This window comes from Rana temporaria, chromosome 2, assembly GCF_905171775.1.
Source record: "Rana temporaria chromosome 2, aRanTem1.1, whole genome shotgun sequence".
NCBI lineage: Eukaryota > Metazoa > Chordata > Amphibia > Anura > Ranidae > Rana > Rana temporaria.
In genome coordinates this window covers 537,585,195-537,602,668 of record NC_053490.1, presented here as the reverse complement: position 1 = coordinate 537,602,668, position 17,474 = coordinate 537,585,195, and the positions used below count along the sequence as shown (strand labels likewise).

The following is a 17,474-nucleotide window of genomic DNA, read 5'->3' as shown; positions in this document are numbered from 1 at the left end:
CTCGGCTGACCTCGGAAAGGCTTGGGCATGGAGTATTTCTGAGATTTTCCGAGCATTTCCGAACGGCTCTGCTCGGCTCCGGCTCCCCCCCCTCAGGCCAAACGCTCATCTGTTTTTATTTTTTAAATACAGCGCTCGTAAAATAGCGAAACGCTCGTTAACCCGCGTTACTCGCAGTCCGAGGTTCCACTGTGAACCACTTCATATACAGTGAGGTAGATTCAGTAACATTTGCGCATTTTTTACGTAGGCGCAGGGCACAGTTTTTGCCCTGCGCCCCCGCAAATCTTCTGCGCTACCCTCGATTCACGGAGCAGTAGCTCCGTAAATTGCGTAGGCGCTCCGGCAAAATGCCCGGCGTAAGCGCGCGCAATTTAAATGATCCCGTAGGGGGCGGGAATCATTTAAATTAGGCGCGTTCCCGCGCCGAGCGTAGGGCGCATGCTCCGTCGGGAAACTTTCCCGACGTGCATTGCGGCAAATGACGTCGCAAGGACGTCATTTGCTTCAAAGTGAACGTGAATGGTGTCCAGAGCCATTCACGATTCACTTACGCAAACTACGTAAATTTCAAATTTCGCGACGCGGGAACGACGGGTATACGTAACATTGGCTGCCCCTGCTAATAGCAGGGGCAGCCTTACGCAAAAACCGCCGAAACAACGTAAATTGCGTACGCAGGGCTCGCGCAACATTGTGAATCGGCGTTAGTATGCAATTTGCATACTATAAGCTGAGCACAACGGGAACGCCACCTAGCGGCCATCGCAAGAATGCAGCCTAAGATATGCGGGCATAAGAGCCTTATACCGCGCATATCTTAGGCTGCAGTCGGCGTAACGAGCTCTCTGAATCAGGAGAAGTCGTTATACGCCGGGGCAAGTAAGCAATTGCGCTGCGTAACTACGTAACAATTGCTCTTTGAATCTGGGCCAGTGTGTACTGTGTGTGAATAAATGTGAAAGATCGATTCCCCCGCCCCCCCCCCCACAAGTGACAATCATTCAGAGGTGCGGATCGGACTTACATGTCCCTGATCGTCCAGCTCGTTGTTGGTGAGTTTGAGTTTATCGAAGCTGACCACCTGCCTCATCCAGGTGTCCCCCGAGGCCAAGGAGTCCGGGTGGATGTAAACCCGGGGGGGGACGGGCGAGTCGGCGTTCCCGGCCACCATCCACTTAGAGCTGTGATAGACGTACCTGGGGGGGGGAGGGGAGGAGAGACATTCATTGGAGGACCATTGGATGAACAGTTCCTGTGGGTTCCTAAGGGTGTTGGGTTGAGAGGTATCTTAATATAGCGCGGGTCTTCCCCCGAAGGGTCCCGACGCGTTTTGTTCCCCCGAAGGGTCCCGACGCGTTTTGTTCCCCCGAAGGGTCCCGACGCGTTTTGTTCCCCCGAAGGGTCCCGACGCGTTTTGTTCCCTGACCACTAATGTAATAGGGGTTTACATATCAATGCCGGTATCTACATGTAAACACAGGGGGCCAGATTCTCGTACATATCTGGCGGCGTAACGTATCTCGTTTACGTTACTCCGCCGCAAGTTTAACGGGCAAGTGCCTGATTCCCAAACCACTTACCTGTAAACTTGCGGCGGCGTCGCGTAAAGTCCACCCGCGCAAGCACTCCTAATTCAAATGATCCTGGTAGGGGGCGTAGATCATTTAAATTGGGCGCGCTCCCGCGTCGATCGTACTGCGCATGCTCCGTCGGGTAAATTACCCGACGTGCATTGCGCTAAATGACGTCGCAGGGACGTCATTTGTTTTGACGGTAACGTAAATGGCGTCCAGCGCCATTCACGGACGACTTACGCAAACGACGTTACATTTTCAAATTGCGACGCGGGAACGACGGCCATACTTGACATTGAGTACGCCACCTAGGGGGCATGTTTATCTTTACGCCGCGTATCGCTTACGGAAACAACGTAAAAACACGACGGGCAAGCGTACGTTCGCGAATCGGCGTGACTAGTCATTTGCATATTCTACGCTGACCGCAAAGGAAACGCCACCTAGCGGTCAGCGTAGATATTGCAGCCTAAGATACAACGGCGCAGGCCGTCGTATCTTAGGCATGTTTAAGTGTATCTCAGTTTGAGAATACACTTAGACATAGGACGGCCTTAGAATCGGACTTACGTTGGCGTATCTGCTGATACGCCGGTGTAAATTCTTTGAGAATATGGCCCAGGGTCTGCAGGTGAGTCACCTGTACACAACAATAGGGCAGAGCTGGGCAGCAGTAGTAACAGAACTTCACACTGAAATATCAGGACACAGCACGGGACTAAAACATCCAGGGACAATGAAATGTTGGCAGGTATGAGACGGCTGCTTTGGGCCCCACGACAATGACAGGGCCCAGGGCAGCCGCCCCCTTGTGCCCCACCTTAAAAAAAACGGCCCTGCTTCTTACCTGTATCTTTTGTTGTCCACGGGCACAATGTCCATCGCAATGTAATACTGCTGGTGGGGGTCCAAGCCGGAGATCTTCACCCGCATGGCTGGGAACATTCTCCTAGGAGAGGGGGACAAAGGCAGGGGGTGAGGGGGTCCCCGAGCACCTGACATTTCCTGTCTGTGGATATATATATACTTATTATAGGAATGGAATATTTGTAATGGTCAGAGATTGATTACGTTTCTAGTGCCAATGAATCCCGATCATCATACTGGTGACTGACTAATGCAGCCATCTAACGAGCCACGCCCCCTGATCCCTCCGGTATTGTGACTGTACTGTCTGCCCCCGGGTTGTAAAGCGTTGTGCAAATCCTGTATAATAATAATAATCTCAATCAGGGATCCATGGAAAACTAGTGTGCCATCATTGGTGTCAGTGGGAGGAATAGTGTCCCATCATTGGTGTCAGTGGGAGGAATAGTGTCCCATCATTGGTGTCAGTGGGAGGAATAGTGTCCCATCATTGGTGTCAGTGGGAGGAATAGTGTCCCATCATTGGTGTCAGTGGGAGGAATAGTGTCCCAACATTGGTGTCAGTGGGAGGGATAGTGTCCCATCATTGGTGTCAGTGGGAGGAATAGTGTCCCATCATTGGTGTCAGTGGGAGGAATAGTGTCCCATCATTGGTGTCAGTGGGGGGAATAGTGTCCCATCATTGGTGTCAGTGGGGAGAATAGTGTCCCATCATTGGTGTCAGTGGGAGGAATAGTGTCCCGTCATTGGTGTCAGTGGGAGGAATAGTGTCCCATCATTGGTGTCAGTGGGAGGAATAGTGTCCCATCATTGGTGTCAGTGGAAGGAATAGTGTCCCATCATTGGTAACAGTGGGAGGAATAGTGTCCCATCATTGGTATCAGTGGGAAGAATAGTATCCCATCATTGGTGTCAGTAGGAGGAATAGTGTCCCATCATTGGTAACAGTGGGAGGAATAGTGTCCCATCATTGGTATCAGTGGGAAGAATAGTGTCCCATCATTGGTATCAGTGGGAGGAATAGTGTCCCATCATTGGTGTCAGTGGGAGGAATAGTGTCCCATCATTGGTGTCAGTGGGAGGAATAGTGCCCCACCATTGGTGTCAGTGGGAGGAATAGTGTCCCATCATTGGTGTCAGTGGGAGGAATAGTGTCCCATCATTGGTATCAGTGGGAGGAATGGTGTCCCATCATTGGTGTCAGTGGGAGGAATAGTGTCCCATCATTGGTGTCAGTGGGAGGAATAGTGTCCCATCATTGGTGTCAGTGGGAGGAATAGTGTCCCATCATTGGTGTCAGTGGGAGGAATAGTGTCCCATCATTGGTGTCAGTGGTAGGAATAGTGTCCCATCATTGGTGTCAGTGGGAGGAATAGTGTCCCATCATTGGTGTCAGTGGGAGGAATAGTGTCCCATCATTGGTATCAGTGGGAGGAATAGTGTCCCATCATTGGTGTCAGTGGGAGGAATAGTGTCCCATCATTGGTGTCAGTGGGAGGAATAGTGTCCCATCATTGGTGTCAGTGGTAGGAATAGTGTCCCATCATTGGTGTCAGTGGGAGGAATAGTGTCCCATCATTGGTGTCAGTGGGAGGAATAGTGTCCCATCATTGGTGTCAGTGGGAGGAATAGTGTCCCATCATTGGTGTCAGTGGAAGGAATAGTGTCCCATCATTGGTGTCAGTGGAAGGAATAGTGTCCCATCATTGGTGTCAGTGGGAGGAATAGTGTCCCATCATTGGTGTCAGTGGGAGGAATAGTGCCCCATCATTGGTGTCAGTGGGAGGAATAGTGTCCCATCATTGGTGTCAGTGGGAGGAATAGTGTCCCATCATTGGTGTCAGTGGGAGGAATAGTGTCCCATCATTGGTGTCAGTGGGAGGAATAATGTCCCATCATTGGTGTCAGTGGGAGGAATAGTGTCCCATCATTGGTGTCAGTGGGAGGAATAATGTCCCATCATTGGTGTCAGTGGGAGGAATAGTGTCCCATCATTGGTGTCAGTGGGAGGAATAGTGTCCCTTCATTGGTGTCAGTGGGAGGAATAGTGTCCCATCATTGGTATCAGTGGGAGGAATAGTGTCCCATCATTGGTATCAGTGGGAGGAATAGTGCCCCATCATTGGTATCAGTGGGAGGAATAGTGTCCCATCATTGGTATCAGTGGGAGGAATAGTGCCCCATCATTGGTATCAGTGGGAGGAATAGTGTCCCATCATTGGTGTTAGTGGGAGGAATAGTGTCCCATCATTGGTGTCAGTGGGAGGAATAGTGTCCCATCATTGGTGTCAGTGGGAGGAATAGTGTCCCATCATTGGTGTCAGTGGGAGGAATAGTGTCCCATCATTGGTGTCAGTGGGAGGAATAGTGTCCCATCATTGGTGTTAGTGGGATACACTACGCCGCCGTAACTTAGTGAGGCAGGTCCCATATTCTCAAAGAACTTGCGCCCAAAGTTACGGCGGCGTAGTGTAACTGTGCCGGCGTAAGCCCGCATAATTCAAAGTAGGCTAGCGTGGGCGTGTTTTATGCTAATGATTCGTGACCCGACGTGATTGACGGTTTTAACGAACGGCGCATTTGCGCCGCCCGTGAACGTATCCCAGTGCGCATGCTCAAAAATACGTCGCAAATAGTCAATGCTTTCGACGTGAACGTAACTTACGTCCAGCCCCATTCACAGACGACTTACGCAAACGACGTAAAATACGACGGCTGTTCGTACGTTTCTGACGTCCGTACCTTAACATGACTTACACCTGCTTTATGAGGGGTATGTCTTACGTAAACGACGTATCTTGCTACGCCGGGCGCGCGTACGTTCGTGAATCGGCGTAACTAGCTAATTTGCATATTTGACGCGGAAATCGACGGAAGCGCCACCTAGCGGCCAGCGTAAATATGCAACTAAGATACGACGGCGTAAGAGACTTACGCCGCTCGTATCTTAGCCAAATTTATGCGTAACTGATTATAATAATCAGCCGCATTGATACCACGGCGCACATTTGGACTTACGACGGCGTACGTGGCAATACGTCGGCATAAGTCCTTTGAGAATCTGGGCCTGAATGTATTTCCTTCACATACACTCTAATTCTCCTCCTGGTTGTACGGTGAGTGGGCGACGCCTCCAGACCAGACCCGGGTGATCGGCACCTCCAATCCCCGGCAGGTTAATGTGGTCACATAAACATTGTAATTTATTTCTCTCCTGACCCCTGACCCCCGACCCCTGACCCCCGGAGGATCATTACCCAGCCAGGCACACAATGGGGATTAGTCTCCCAGACATTCAGATTAGAAACTTTACTGCTTCACCCCCCCCCCCCCCCCCCCCATTTCCTAAACAAGCGAAACATCGAGACAAAACTATCACTTCTCCTAAAATGTTACAAAAAAAGATACAACTTTACAAAAAAATCACACAAATATACAAAATGGACAATAACAAAGATACTTTAAAGTGGAACTATTGGCCCCCCAACACATATGTGTATATTATATACTGACGGGAGAGCGATGGACGGTGTCAAGAGGGCAGAGATTGGTGTTAGTTTTATTTTTTTACAATTTTATTTATTTTATTATTATTTATTTTTTTACAATTTTTTTTTATTTTATTATTATTATTTATATATATATATATATAAAATATATATAAAATTAAAATAAATAAAAATAAAATAAATAAAATGGACTTCTTTTTTAATTATTATTATTATTATTAATAATATTTTTTTTTACAAATTAATTAATTTTCTTGTGTTATATATATATATATATATATATATATATATATATATATATATATAAATAAACAAAAGAAAATTAATTAATTTGTAAAAAAAAAAAATATTATTAATAATAATAATAAAAAAAGAAGTCCAATTGTAAAAAAATAAATAATAATAATAATAATAATATATATATATATATATATATATATATATATATATATATATATATATATATATATATATATTAAATTGTATTTCTTTTATTATTATTTTTTATTTTTTTACAATTAGACTTCTTTAATTATTATTATTATTATTATTATTATTAATAATAATATTTCTTTTTACAAATTAATTTATTTTCCTTTGTTTTTTATATATATATATATATATATATATATATATATATATATATATATATATATATATATATATATATATATATATATATATATATATATATAACAAAAGAAAATAAATTAATTTGTAAAAAAATATATTATTAATAATAATAATAACAATAATAATAATAAAAGAAGTCCAATTGTAAAAAAATAAATAATAATAATAATAATAATATATATATATATAAAATTGTATTTATTTTATTATTATTTTATTATTATTATTTCTTTTTTTACAATTTTATTTATTTTGCTGTTTTGCTCTGTTTTACTGTATTATATTGAATTCTTTTATTTATGTTTTGTTTAATTGTATCCTTTTCTATTCTTTTTTTTATTCTAGTCCTTTCTATTCTATTCTATTCTTTTATTTTCTATCCTGTTTTACTTTATTATATTGTATTTTTTTTCTTTTATATTTTTTTAAATTCTACTATATTTTTTTCTATTCTATTCCATTATTTTCTATTCTATTTTTCTCTCTTTTACATTATTATATTGTATTCTTTTATTTTCTGTTATATTCTTTTCTATGCTATTATATATATATATATATATATATATATATATATATATATATATATATATATATATATATATATATATATATATATATATATATATTTTATTCTATTCCATTCCATTATATTCTTTTATTTTCTATCCTATTTTGCTCTGTTTTACTTTATTATATTGTATTCTTTTATTTTCTGTTATATAATTTTCTATGCTATTATATATAGTTTTTGTATTATATTCCTTTCTTTTCTATTCTATTTCATTCTCTTTGGAAATTGAAACACTATTTGAAACCGATTCGAGAACATTTTCGAATCGATCCGAATTCGAAAATTCAAAATCGATTTGAATAAGAATAAACAAAAACCAATTAAATGGATTAAACTAATTTAACAAAACAAATTTATGTAAATTACGAATTGTACGTCTATCCTTTTCTATTCTATATAAAGACGGATATAATTTTTTTTTATTCTATTCCTTTCTATTCCATTCTATTATATTCTTTTATTTTCTATCCTATTTTGCTCTGTTTTACTTTATTATATTGTATTCTTTTATTTTCTGTTGTATCAAATTCTATGCTATTATATATCGTTTTTCTATTCTATTCCTTTCTTTTCATTCTCTTTGGAAATCGGAAAACTATTCGACTTCGAAACACTAGTTGAAACCGATTCAAAAACTTTTCGAATCGATCCGAATTTGAAAACTCAAAATCGTTCCGAATTCTAAAATTCGAAAATGGATCCAAATTCGAAAATTCAAAATGGATCCGAATTCGAAATCGATCCGAATTAGAAAATTTGAAATTGATCCGAATTAGAAAATTCTAAATCGATCCGAATTCGAAAATCGATCCAAATTAGAAAATTCTAAATCGATCCGAATTAGAAAATCCAAAATCGATTTGAATAAGAATAAACGAAAACCAATTAAATGGATTAAACTAATTTAACGAAAAACAAATTTACGTAAATTACGAATCGTCCGTGGCGTAGCCGCCGTGACACCCACCTGCCGGCTTTGGTGATGATCATCTCGGTGCCGATGTCGTGGAATCTCTTCCAGAGGTCGGCGCACTGCAGCTCCACCTGGATCTCATCCATGGAGGACACAGACAGGGTCTGGGGGTCGGGGACCCGAGGGGGAGGAGCCAGGTCCGGGCAGGATTCATAGGAGCAGGAAGTCCTCTCCGCCAGGACCTCGGTGTCCGAGCCGGTGCTGTGCTCCGAATCTGCCGGGAGAACACAAAACAAAAGTCAGATCTACGCCCTAGAACAATCATCATCGGCATTGGAAATAAAACCCGTCTGTCAATTCATAGGGAGAAAAAATCTCATTGGCTCATATGAGGTCACACAGACAGTTCTTATTTCAGGTGTTTCCATTAGGAAGTTGTAATGTTTATGGCTACAAAGATCACCTTCCAATTAAATTTCCTTAAAAAAAAATGACCTTTTTTTATCCACTATCAGAAGAATAAAATGTTGCCTTCTTGCAGCCATGGCAATAGTACTCAGACTGGGGGGGCGGGTTGTACCGGGGGGGGGGGGGATTAATACTAAGTGGGGTATCAGCAGAGCTGGGGGCTACTGCTGAGTGGGGGATAAGCAGAGCTGGGGGTGACTATTAAGTGGGGTATCAGCAGAGCTGTGGGGAACTACTGAGCAGGGGATCAGCAGAGCTGGGGGTTACTATTAAGTGAGGGATCAGCAGAGCTGGTGATTACAACTTAGTGGGGGATAAGCAGAGATGGGGGAACTACTGAGCTGGGGATCAGCAGAGCCGGGAGAAAATCCTGATCAGAAGCTCAGCAAAGCTGGGGGTTGCTATTAAGTGGGGGGGTCAGCAGATCTTGGGGTGTTACTACTGAGTGAGGGATCACCAGAGCTAGGGGTTACTATTGAGAGGGGCATCCGCAGAGCTGTGGGGAACTACTGAGCAGGGGATCAGCAGAGCTGTGGGTTACTATTAAGTGAGGGATCAACAGAGCTGGGCGTTACCACTAAGTAGGGGATCAGCAGAGCTGGGGGCTACTGCTGAGTGGGGGATAAGCAGAGCTGGGGATGACTATTGAGTGGGGTATCAGCAGAGCTGTGGGGAACTACTGAGCTGGGGATCAGCAGAGCCGGGGTAAATACTGATCAGAAGCTCAGGAAAGCTGGGGGCTGCTATTAAGTGGGGGGTCAGCAGATCTTGGGGGGTTACTACTGAGTGGGGGGATCAGCAGAGCTAGGGGTTACTATTGAGAGGGCCATCAGCAGAGCTGTGGGGAACTACTGAGCAGGGGATCAGCAGAGCTGGGGGTTACTATGAAGTGATCGATCAGCAAAGCTGGTGATTACAACTGAGTGGGGGATACGCAGAGCTGGGGGTTACTATTAAGTGGGGGATCAGCAGAGTTTGGGGTTACTGCTGAGTGGGGGATAAGCAGAGCTAGGGGTTACTATTGAGAGGGGCATCAGCAGAGCTGTGGTGAACTACTGAGCAGGGGATCAGCAGAGCTGGGGGTTACTATGAAGTGAGGGATCAGCAAAGCTGGTGATTACAACTGAGTGGGGGAAAAGCAGAGCTGGGGGGAACTACTGAGCAGGGGATACGCAAAGCTGGGGGTTACTATTAAGTGGGGGATCAGCAGAGTTTGGGGTTACTGCTGAGTGGGGGATAAGCAGAGCTGGGGGTGTCTATTGAGTGGGGCATCAGCAGAGCTGGAGGGACTACTGAGCAGGGGATAAGCAGAGCTGGGGTTACTATTAAGTGGGGGATCAGCAGAGTTTGCGGTTACTGCTGAGTGGGGGATAAGCAGAGCTGGGGGTGTCTATTGAGTGGGGCATCAGCAGAGCTGGAGGGACTAATGAGCAGGGGATAAGCAGAGCTGGGGTTACTATTGAGCAGCAGAGCTGGAGGGACTACTAAACAGGGGATCTGCTGAATGAGGGTACTCATAAGATGGGGATCTGTTGAACAGGGGTATAAATGAGCTGGGGATCTGCTGAGCTGGGGGTTCTACTGGGCCCCTTTAAATGAACACACACAGGTTGTAATTTTCCTGATCAGAGAAGAACATGTTCAGAATTTTTAGATTAGCGAATGAGCGACATAAAAATAAAAAATAAATCACTTTGCAAAGAACAGCCAATCGTGTGCAAGGAAAGCGTAAAAAACAGGATTATTTCTCGCACCTGATTGGTTGAATGAAGTGAGCACAGCACAACCTCCTTCACTCACTTCTGCTTTACTCCTCCAGTAAATCCGCCCCAATACATTGCTATCAGATCAGTATAAATGGGATCAACGAGTAACTCCGCCCAGGTGGGAAGTATTTTAGGCATCTTCGTCCGGCGGTGCCAGAACGAGCGTGAAGAAGAGGGGGAAGAACGAGCGTGAAGAACGAGCGTGAAGAAGAGGGGGAAGAACGAGCGTGAAGAACGAGCGTGAAGAAGAGGGGGAAGAACGAGTGTGAAGAAGAGGGGGTAGAACGAGCGTGAAGGAGAGTGAAGAACGAGCATGAAGAGGGGGAAGAACGAGTGTGAAGAAGAGGGGGAAGAACGAGCGTGAAGAAGAGGGGGAAGAACAAACGTGAAGAACGAGCGTGAAGAAGAGGGGGAAGAACGAGTGTGAAGAAGAGGGGGAAGAAGGAGCGTGAAGAACGAGCATGAAGAGGGGGAAGAACGAGTGTGAAGAAGAGGGGGAAGAACGAGCATTAAGAAGAGGGGGAAGAACGAGTGTGAAGGAGCGTGAAGAACGAGCATGAAGAGGGGGAAGAACGAGTGTGAAGAAGAGGGGGAAGAACGAGCATTAAGAAGAGGGGGAAGAACGAGTGTGAAGAAGAGGGGGAAGAACGAGCGTGAAGAAGAGGGGGAAGAACGAGCATGAAGAAGAGGGGGAAGAACAGGCGCGAAGAACGAGCGTGAAGAAGAGGGGGAAGAACAAGCCTGAAGAACGAGCATAAAGAAGAGGGGGAAGAACGAGTGTGAAGAAGAGGGGGAAGAACGAGAGTGAAGAAGAGGGGGAAGAACGAGCGTGAAGAAGAGGGGGAAGAACGAGCGTGAAGAAGAGGGGGAAGAACGAGCGTGAAGAAGAGGGGGAAGAACGAGCGTGAAGAAGAGGGGGAAGAACGAGCGTGAAGAAGAGGGGGAAGTACGAGCGTGAAGAAGAGGGAGAAGAACGACCGTGAAGAAGAGGGGGAAGAACGAGCGTGAAGAAGAGGGGGAAGAACGAGCGTGAAGAAGAGGGGGAAGAACGAGCGTGAAGAAGAGGGGGAAGAACGAGCGTGAAGAAGAGGGGGAAGAACGAGCGTGAAGAAGAGGGGGAAGAACGAGCGTGAAGAAGAGGGGGAAGAACGAGCGTGAAGAAGAGGGGGAAGAACAAGCGTGAAGAATAGGGGGAAGAACGAGCGTGAAGAAGAGGGGGAAGAACGAGTGTGAAGAAGAGGGGGAAGAACGAGCGTGAAGAAGAGGGGGAAGAATGAGCGTGAAGAAGAGGGGGAAGAACAAGCGTGAAGAAGAGGGGGAAGAACAAGCGTGAAGAAGAGGGGGTAGAACGAGCGTGATGAAGAGGGGGAAGAACGAGCGTGAAAAAGAGGGGGAAGAACGAGCGTGAAGAAGAGGGGAGGAACGAGCGTGAAGAAGAGGGGGAAGAACGAGCGTGAAGAAGAGGGGGAAGAACGAGCGTGAAGAAGAGGGGGAAGAACGAGCGTGAAGAAGAGGGGGAAGAACGAGCGTGAAGAAGAGGGGGAAGAACGAGCGTGAAGAAGAGGGGGAAGAACGAGCGTGAAGAAGAGGGGGAAGAACGAGCGTGAAAAAGAGGGGGAAGAACGAGCGTGAAGAAGAGGGGGAAGAACGAGCGTGAAGAAGAGGGGGAAGAACGAGCGTGAAGAAGAGGGGGAAGAACGAGCGTGAAGAAGAGGGGGAAGAACGAGCGTGAAAAAGAGGGGGAAGAACGAGCGTGAAGAAGAGGGGGAAGAACGAGCGTGAAGAAGAGGGGGAAGAACGAGCGTGAAGAAGAGGGGGAAGAACGAGCGTGAAAAAGAGGGGGAAGAACGAGCGTGAAAAAGAGGGGGAAGAACGAGCGTGAAGAAGAGGGGGAAGAACGAGCGTGAAGAAGAGGGGGAAGAACGAGCGTGAAGAAGAGGGGGAAGAACGAGCGTGAAGAAGAGGGGGAAGAACGAGCGTGAAGAACGAGCGTGGAGCCTCCAGTGAACTCTCCCCGCCGAGTATTTTTCTGTTTGGACAATGAAACGATTAGCGTACTAAGATTATCCAAAAGAGTAAACAACGTCTCCGCGGCCAACAATCCGAGTGTATCCGACATCTGGAAGCGTTCGGGGTGAGGCGCTCGTCCGTCGCTCGCGCTGCGTCTTTGCGGATGACTCTATTTCTGGTCGGATACATAGATGACGTCTCCCTAGTCAGGAGGTACCAATGTTAGGGTGAGGATAGTCCGGAGGTGCCAATCTTAGGGTGAGGATAGTCCGGAGGTGCCAATCTTAGGGTGAGGATAGTCCGGAGGGGCCAATGTTAGAGTGAGGATAGTCCTGAGGTACCAATGTTAGGGTGAGGATAGTCCGGAGGTACCAATGTTAGAGTGAGGATAGTCCTGAGGTACCAATGTTAGAGTGAGGATAGTCCTGAGGTACCAATGTTAGGGTGAGGATAGTCCGGAGGTGCCAATGTTAGGGGGAGGATAGTCTGTGGTACCAATGTTAGGGTGAGGATAGTTGGAAGGTGCCAATGTTAGGGTGAGGATAGTCCGGAGGTGCCAATGTTAGGATGAGCATAGTCCGAAGGTGCCAATGTTAGGGTGAGGATAGTCCAGAGGTGCCAATCTTAGGGTGAGGATAGTCGGGAGGTGCCAATCTTAGGGTGAGGATAGTCCGGAGGTGTCAATGTTAGGGTGAGGATAGTCCGGAGGTGTCAATGTTAGGGTGAGCATAGTTCGAATGTGCCAATGTTAGGGTGAGGATAGTCGGGAGGTGCCAATGTTAGGGTGAGGATAGTCCGGAGGTGCCAATGTTAGGGTGAGGATAGTCCAGAGGTGCCAATGTTAGGGTGAGCATAGTCCAGAGGTGCCAATGTTAGGGTGAGGATAGTCGGGAAGTGCCAATGTTAGGGTGAGCATAGTCCGAAGGTGCCAATGTTAGGGTGAGGATAGTCGGGAGGTGCCAATGTTAGGGTGAGCATAGTCCGAAGGTGCCAATGTTAGGGTAAGGATAGTCCAGAAGTGCCAATGTTAGAGTGAGGATAGTCCAGAAGTGCCAATGTTAGAGTGAGGATAGTCCGAAGGTGCCAATGTTAGGGTGAGGATAGTCCGGAGGTGCCAATGTTAGGGTGAGGATAGTCGGGAGGTGCCAATGTTAGGGTGAGGATAGTCTGAAGGTGCCAATGTTAGGGTGAGGATAGTCGGGAGGTGCCAATGTTAGGGTGAGGATAGTCCGGAGGTGCCAATGTATGTTTGTGCCGCTTTCTCCACCTAGATGAAATTGAGGACTATTCAAAGTAAGAAAACCTCTCATTGTGTTCTGCTATCAACTTCCAAAAAGAAGACACTCTATATGGAGCATAGCCAGTATACCCAGTACATCCAGTATACCCAGTATACACCCAGCACACCCAGTACACCCAGCACACTCAATATACCCAGTACATCCAGTATACCCAGTATACACCCAGCACACCCAGTACACCCAGCACACTCAATATACCCAGTACATCCAGTATACCCAGTATACACCCAGCACACCCAGTACACCCAGCACACTCAATATACCCAGTACATCCAGTATACCCAATACACCCAGTACATCCAGTATACCCAATACACCCAGTACATCCAGTATACCCAATACACCCAGTACATCCAGTATACCCAATACACCCAGTACATCCAGTATACCCAATACACCCAGTACATCCAGTATACCCAATACACCCAGTACATCCAGTACACCGAGCACATCCAGTATACCCAACACATCCATTATATTCAGTATACCCAACACATCCATTATATTCAGTATACCCAGCACATCCAATGCACCCCCCAGTACGTTCAGTATAACCAGTACACCCAGTAGAATTACTAAACTGGAAAATAATTAAAACATTTTTTAAAATAATAAAAAAAAACCTAATACAAATTAATAAAAAAAATGATAAAAAAAATTGATAAAATTTTTTTATAAAAAAAGTATTGATAAAAAAACAAAATAAAATCGACACAAAAAATAAATTAGTAACGATGGAATAAAGGATAGAAAATGACACAACATTCCTCCTCCTTCCTGCTGAATGTAACAAATATCATCGGAAATTCCTATCATTACTTGTCTTATAGAATAAAAACCTGACAGGGGTACTACCCCCCCCCTCCCCCTCTCACCACTCCGTCAAAAGCTACAAAATAAATAAAATAGGTTTTGCCTTTAGATCCACTCTAAGAAATGTTCTTTTGTGGCAATGAGAGCTGGAAATATCCGTCACCTGAATGTATCCAAATTTGTGACAAGAAAATTTGTAACAATTTAAAATAGAAATAATTCCTGCAGCAAAAACAGCAGAGAAGCCGCCATTATCAATCTACTGTTCTCCTGCAGTGATGTAGGGCCCCCGGACCGTGGCGGGGTACAGATATACGAGAACGGATCCCCGGAGCGTCAGATTCAGAAGATTATTTCATTTTTCTGGATTACAGCGGGCAGCGGAAGAGATTGGGCCAGATTCTCATACATTTACGTTGCTCCTGGGCTGCGTAACGTATGTGCTTTACGTTACACCGCCGCAGGTTTACATCCTGATTCTCAGAACACTTACCTGTAAACTTGCGGCGGTGTATCGTTAAATCGCTCGGCGCAAGCCCGCCCAATTCAAATGGGGCGGGCACCATTTAAATTAGGCGCGCTCCCGCGCCGAGCGTACTGCGCATGCTCCGTCGGGTAAATTACCCGACGTGCATTGCGCTAAATGACGTCGCCCCGACGTCATTTGCTTAGACGTTTACGTAAATGGCGTCCAGAGCCATTCACGGACGTCTTACGCAAACAACGTAATTTTTTTTAAATTCGATGCGGGAACGACGGCCATACTTAACATTGGTTGCCCCTCATAATAGCAGGGGCAACCTTACGCGTCGTGTACGCTACGGAAACTACGTAAATTCTCAGCGTCAACCGCGCGTATGTTCGGGAATCTCGCGTACTTACCTCATTTGCATAGACGACGGGGAAAACGACGATGCGACACCTAGCGGTGGGAAAAAAAATAGCTTTTAAGATCTGACAGCGTAAGAGCCTTACGCCTGTCAGATCTAATGGGTATCTATGCGTAACTGATTCTAAGAATCAGTCGCATAGATACCCAGGGCCAGATGAGGAGTTACGACGGCGCAAATGGTGTTGCGCCGTCGTAACGCCTTTGAGAATCTGGGCCTCTATATTTTTTTATGCAAAATAAAAAATAAAAAAATACATGAACAAATAAAATGCTTGACGCAGCTTTATTAAAACTATGAGAGACCTTACACCATGCAGGAAGAAAAGGAAGTGGAGATTTAAACCTTTACAGGGGACTAAATATATAATATTGTATATATTTTTTTGTTGTACTGTAATATATATATATTTTTAAGGTTTTGGAATAACCGGACTTATTCAATATGCCAAAACATATTTTTGTAAACTGTCACCAAATTATTATTATAATTGTTATTATTAATATTTATATTTATAATCGTTTTATTATTTATATTTTACATTTCTGTCTGTGTCCCTGTTGCAAATTTTCTCTGACTTTCTATCTAATGAATCCTCTGTCATCAGGACAGGAAATCTCTCATTCAAAAACCCAACAGGGGCTGTAATCCTTCCTAGTGATTGGAAAAAAATGCCCCCGGGTTCAATTTGCCAAGGGTTCAGAGAATCTTACTAAAAATTCAACAAACTTGAATTTTAAAGGAAAATTCTGCTGAAGATCCTTCTGCCATCAGGGAGCCGTGGATTCCGATCCGGCGATGGGTTACTACAGAGCTGGCCGAGGACCAAATGGTCCCCCCGGCCATCTCTATGATCTTGGGAGGCCGGAAGTGACGTGATGATATTACAATGTCAATTCTGATATTTCCCCCTAGAAAACAGAGATTAATGGGTTTTTTATCTTTTTTTTTTTAGGGTAGAAGAGAGATCTGGGGTCTTATAATGGGCACATGGTGGGAACCCCTCATAATAGGGCACAGTGGGTGTACAGACCCGGGAACTCAGCACAGGGATGGTGGGAACCCCTCATAATGGGCACAGCGGGTGTACAGACCCGGGAACTCAGCACAGGGATGGTGGGAACCCCTCATAATGGGCACAGCGGGTGTACAGACCCGGAAACTCAGCACAGGGATGGTGGGAACCCCTCATAATGGGCACAGCGGGTGTACAGATCCGGGAACTCAGCACAGGGATGGTGGGAACCCCTCATAATGGGCACAGCGGGTGTACAGACCCGGGAACTCGGCACAGGGATGGTGGGAACCCCTCATAATGGGCACAGCGGGTGTACAGACCCGGGAACTCAGCACAGGGATGGTGGGAACCCCTCATAATGGGCACAGCGGGTGTACAGACCCGGGAACTCAGCACAGGGATGGTGGGAACCCCTCATAATGGGCACAGCGGGTGTACAGACCCGGGAACTCAGCACAGGGATGGTGGGAACTCCTCATAATGGGCACAGCGGGTGTACAGACCCAGGAATTCCTTTACTAGTGGCCTATCAGCACCGGATAGCGGAGGTGAAAGGTTTAACACTGGTGGTCTCTCCTGCTGTGACTGTGTATGACATCCGCCCTCTGCTGGACAGAACGAGGTACTGCATGACCGGTCACATCAATGCAGCAGACTAGTGGAAAGATTGTGACAGTCCTGCTGGGAGTGTAGCGGCTCCATCAGTACATTGTTACCTGCTCCTGGCTGGAGGTCCAGAGACCCCGAGAAGAGTTTATATTATTATTATATTATAGATTTTGGGATGTACCACCTTTTCACGTTGTAAGCAATAAACACTGTCCATTGTGATCAGAAGCAAAAAGTGGTCTGTGAGTAGGGGGGGGGGGGGACGACATAGAGGGCCCAGCTCTTGGGAGGGGCCCAATCCAGCCTCAAAGTATTATAATGGTTACTAAAAAAAAGTGAGGGAGTATCTGATACAGATTAGGCAAATTAGGCGGTCGCCTTAAGCCTCGCCTTCAGAAGGGCCTCACGCTCGCAGCCGCCTAATTTGCCTCAGGAGTGGAAGGAAATATCTGAATCCCCCTCTGGCTAATCCTGCTCAGCTCACAGTACAATGCAAACATCAACCGGCTTCCCCAGGCAGTAACCATCC

At 45.6% G+C, this 17,474-nt stretch overlaps 1 protein-coding gene across 1 annotated transcript in view; it reads right to left on the bottom strand.

Moving 5' to 3' along the window:
• TBX15 (T-box transcription factor 15) overlaps positions 1–17,474 on the bottom strand; it is a 118,670-nt gene that overhangs the window by 30,237 nt on the left and 70,959 nt on the right. The window contains exons 2-4 of the mRNA XM_040339222.1: positions 8,125–8,344; positions 2,425–2,526; positions 1,028–1,199 (exon numbers count right to left, since the gene is read on the bottom strand). Of these exons, the coding sequence (XP_040195156.1) occupies positions 1,028–1,199; positions 2,425–2,526; positions 8,125–8,344 (494 nt within the window). The remainder of the gene's footprint in view (positions 1–1,027; positions 1,200–2,424; positions 2,527–8,124; positions 8,345–17,474) is intronic.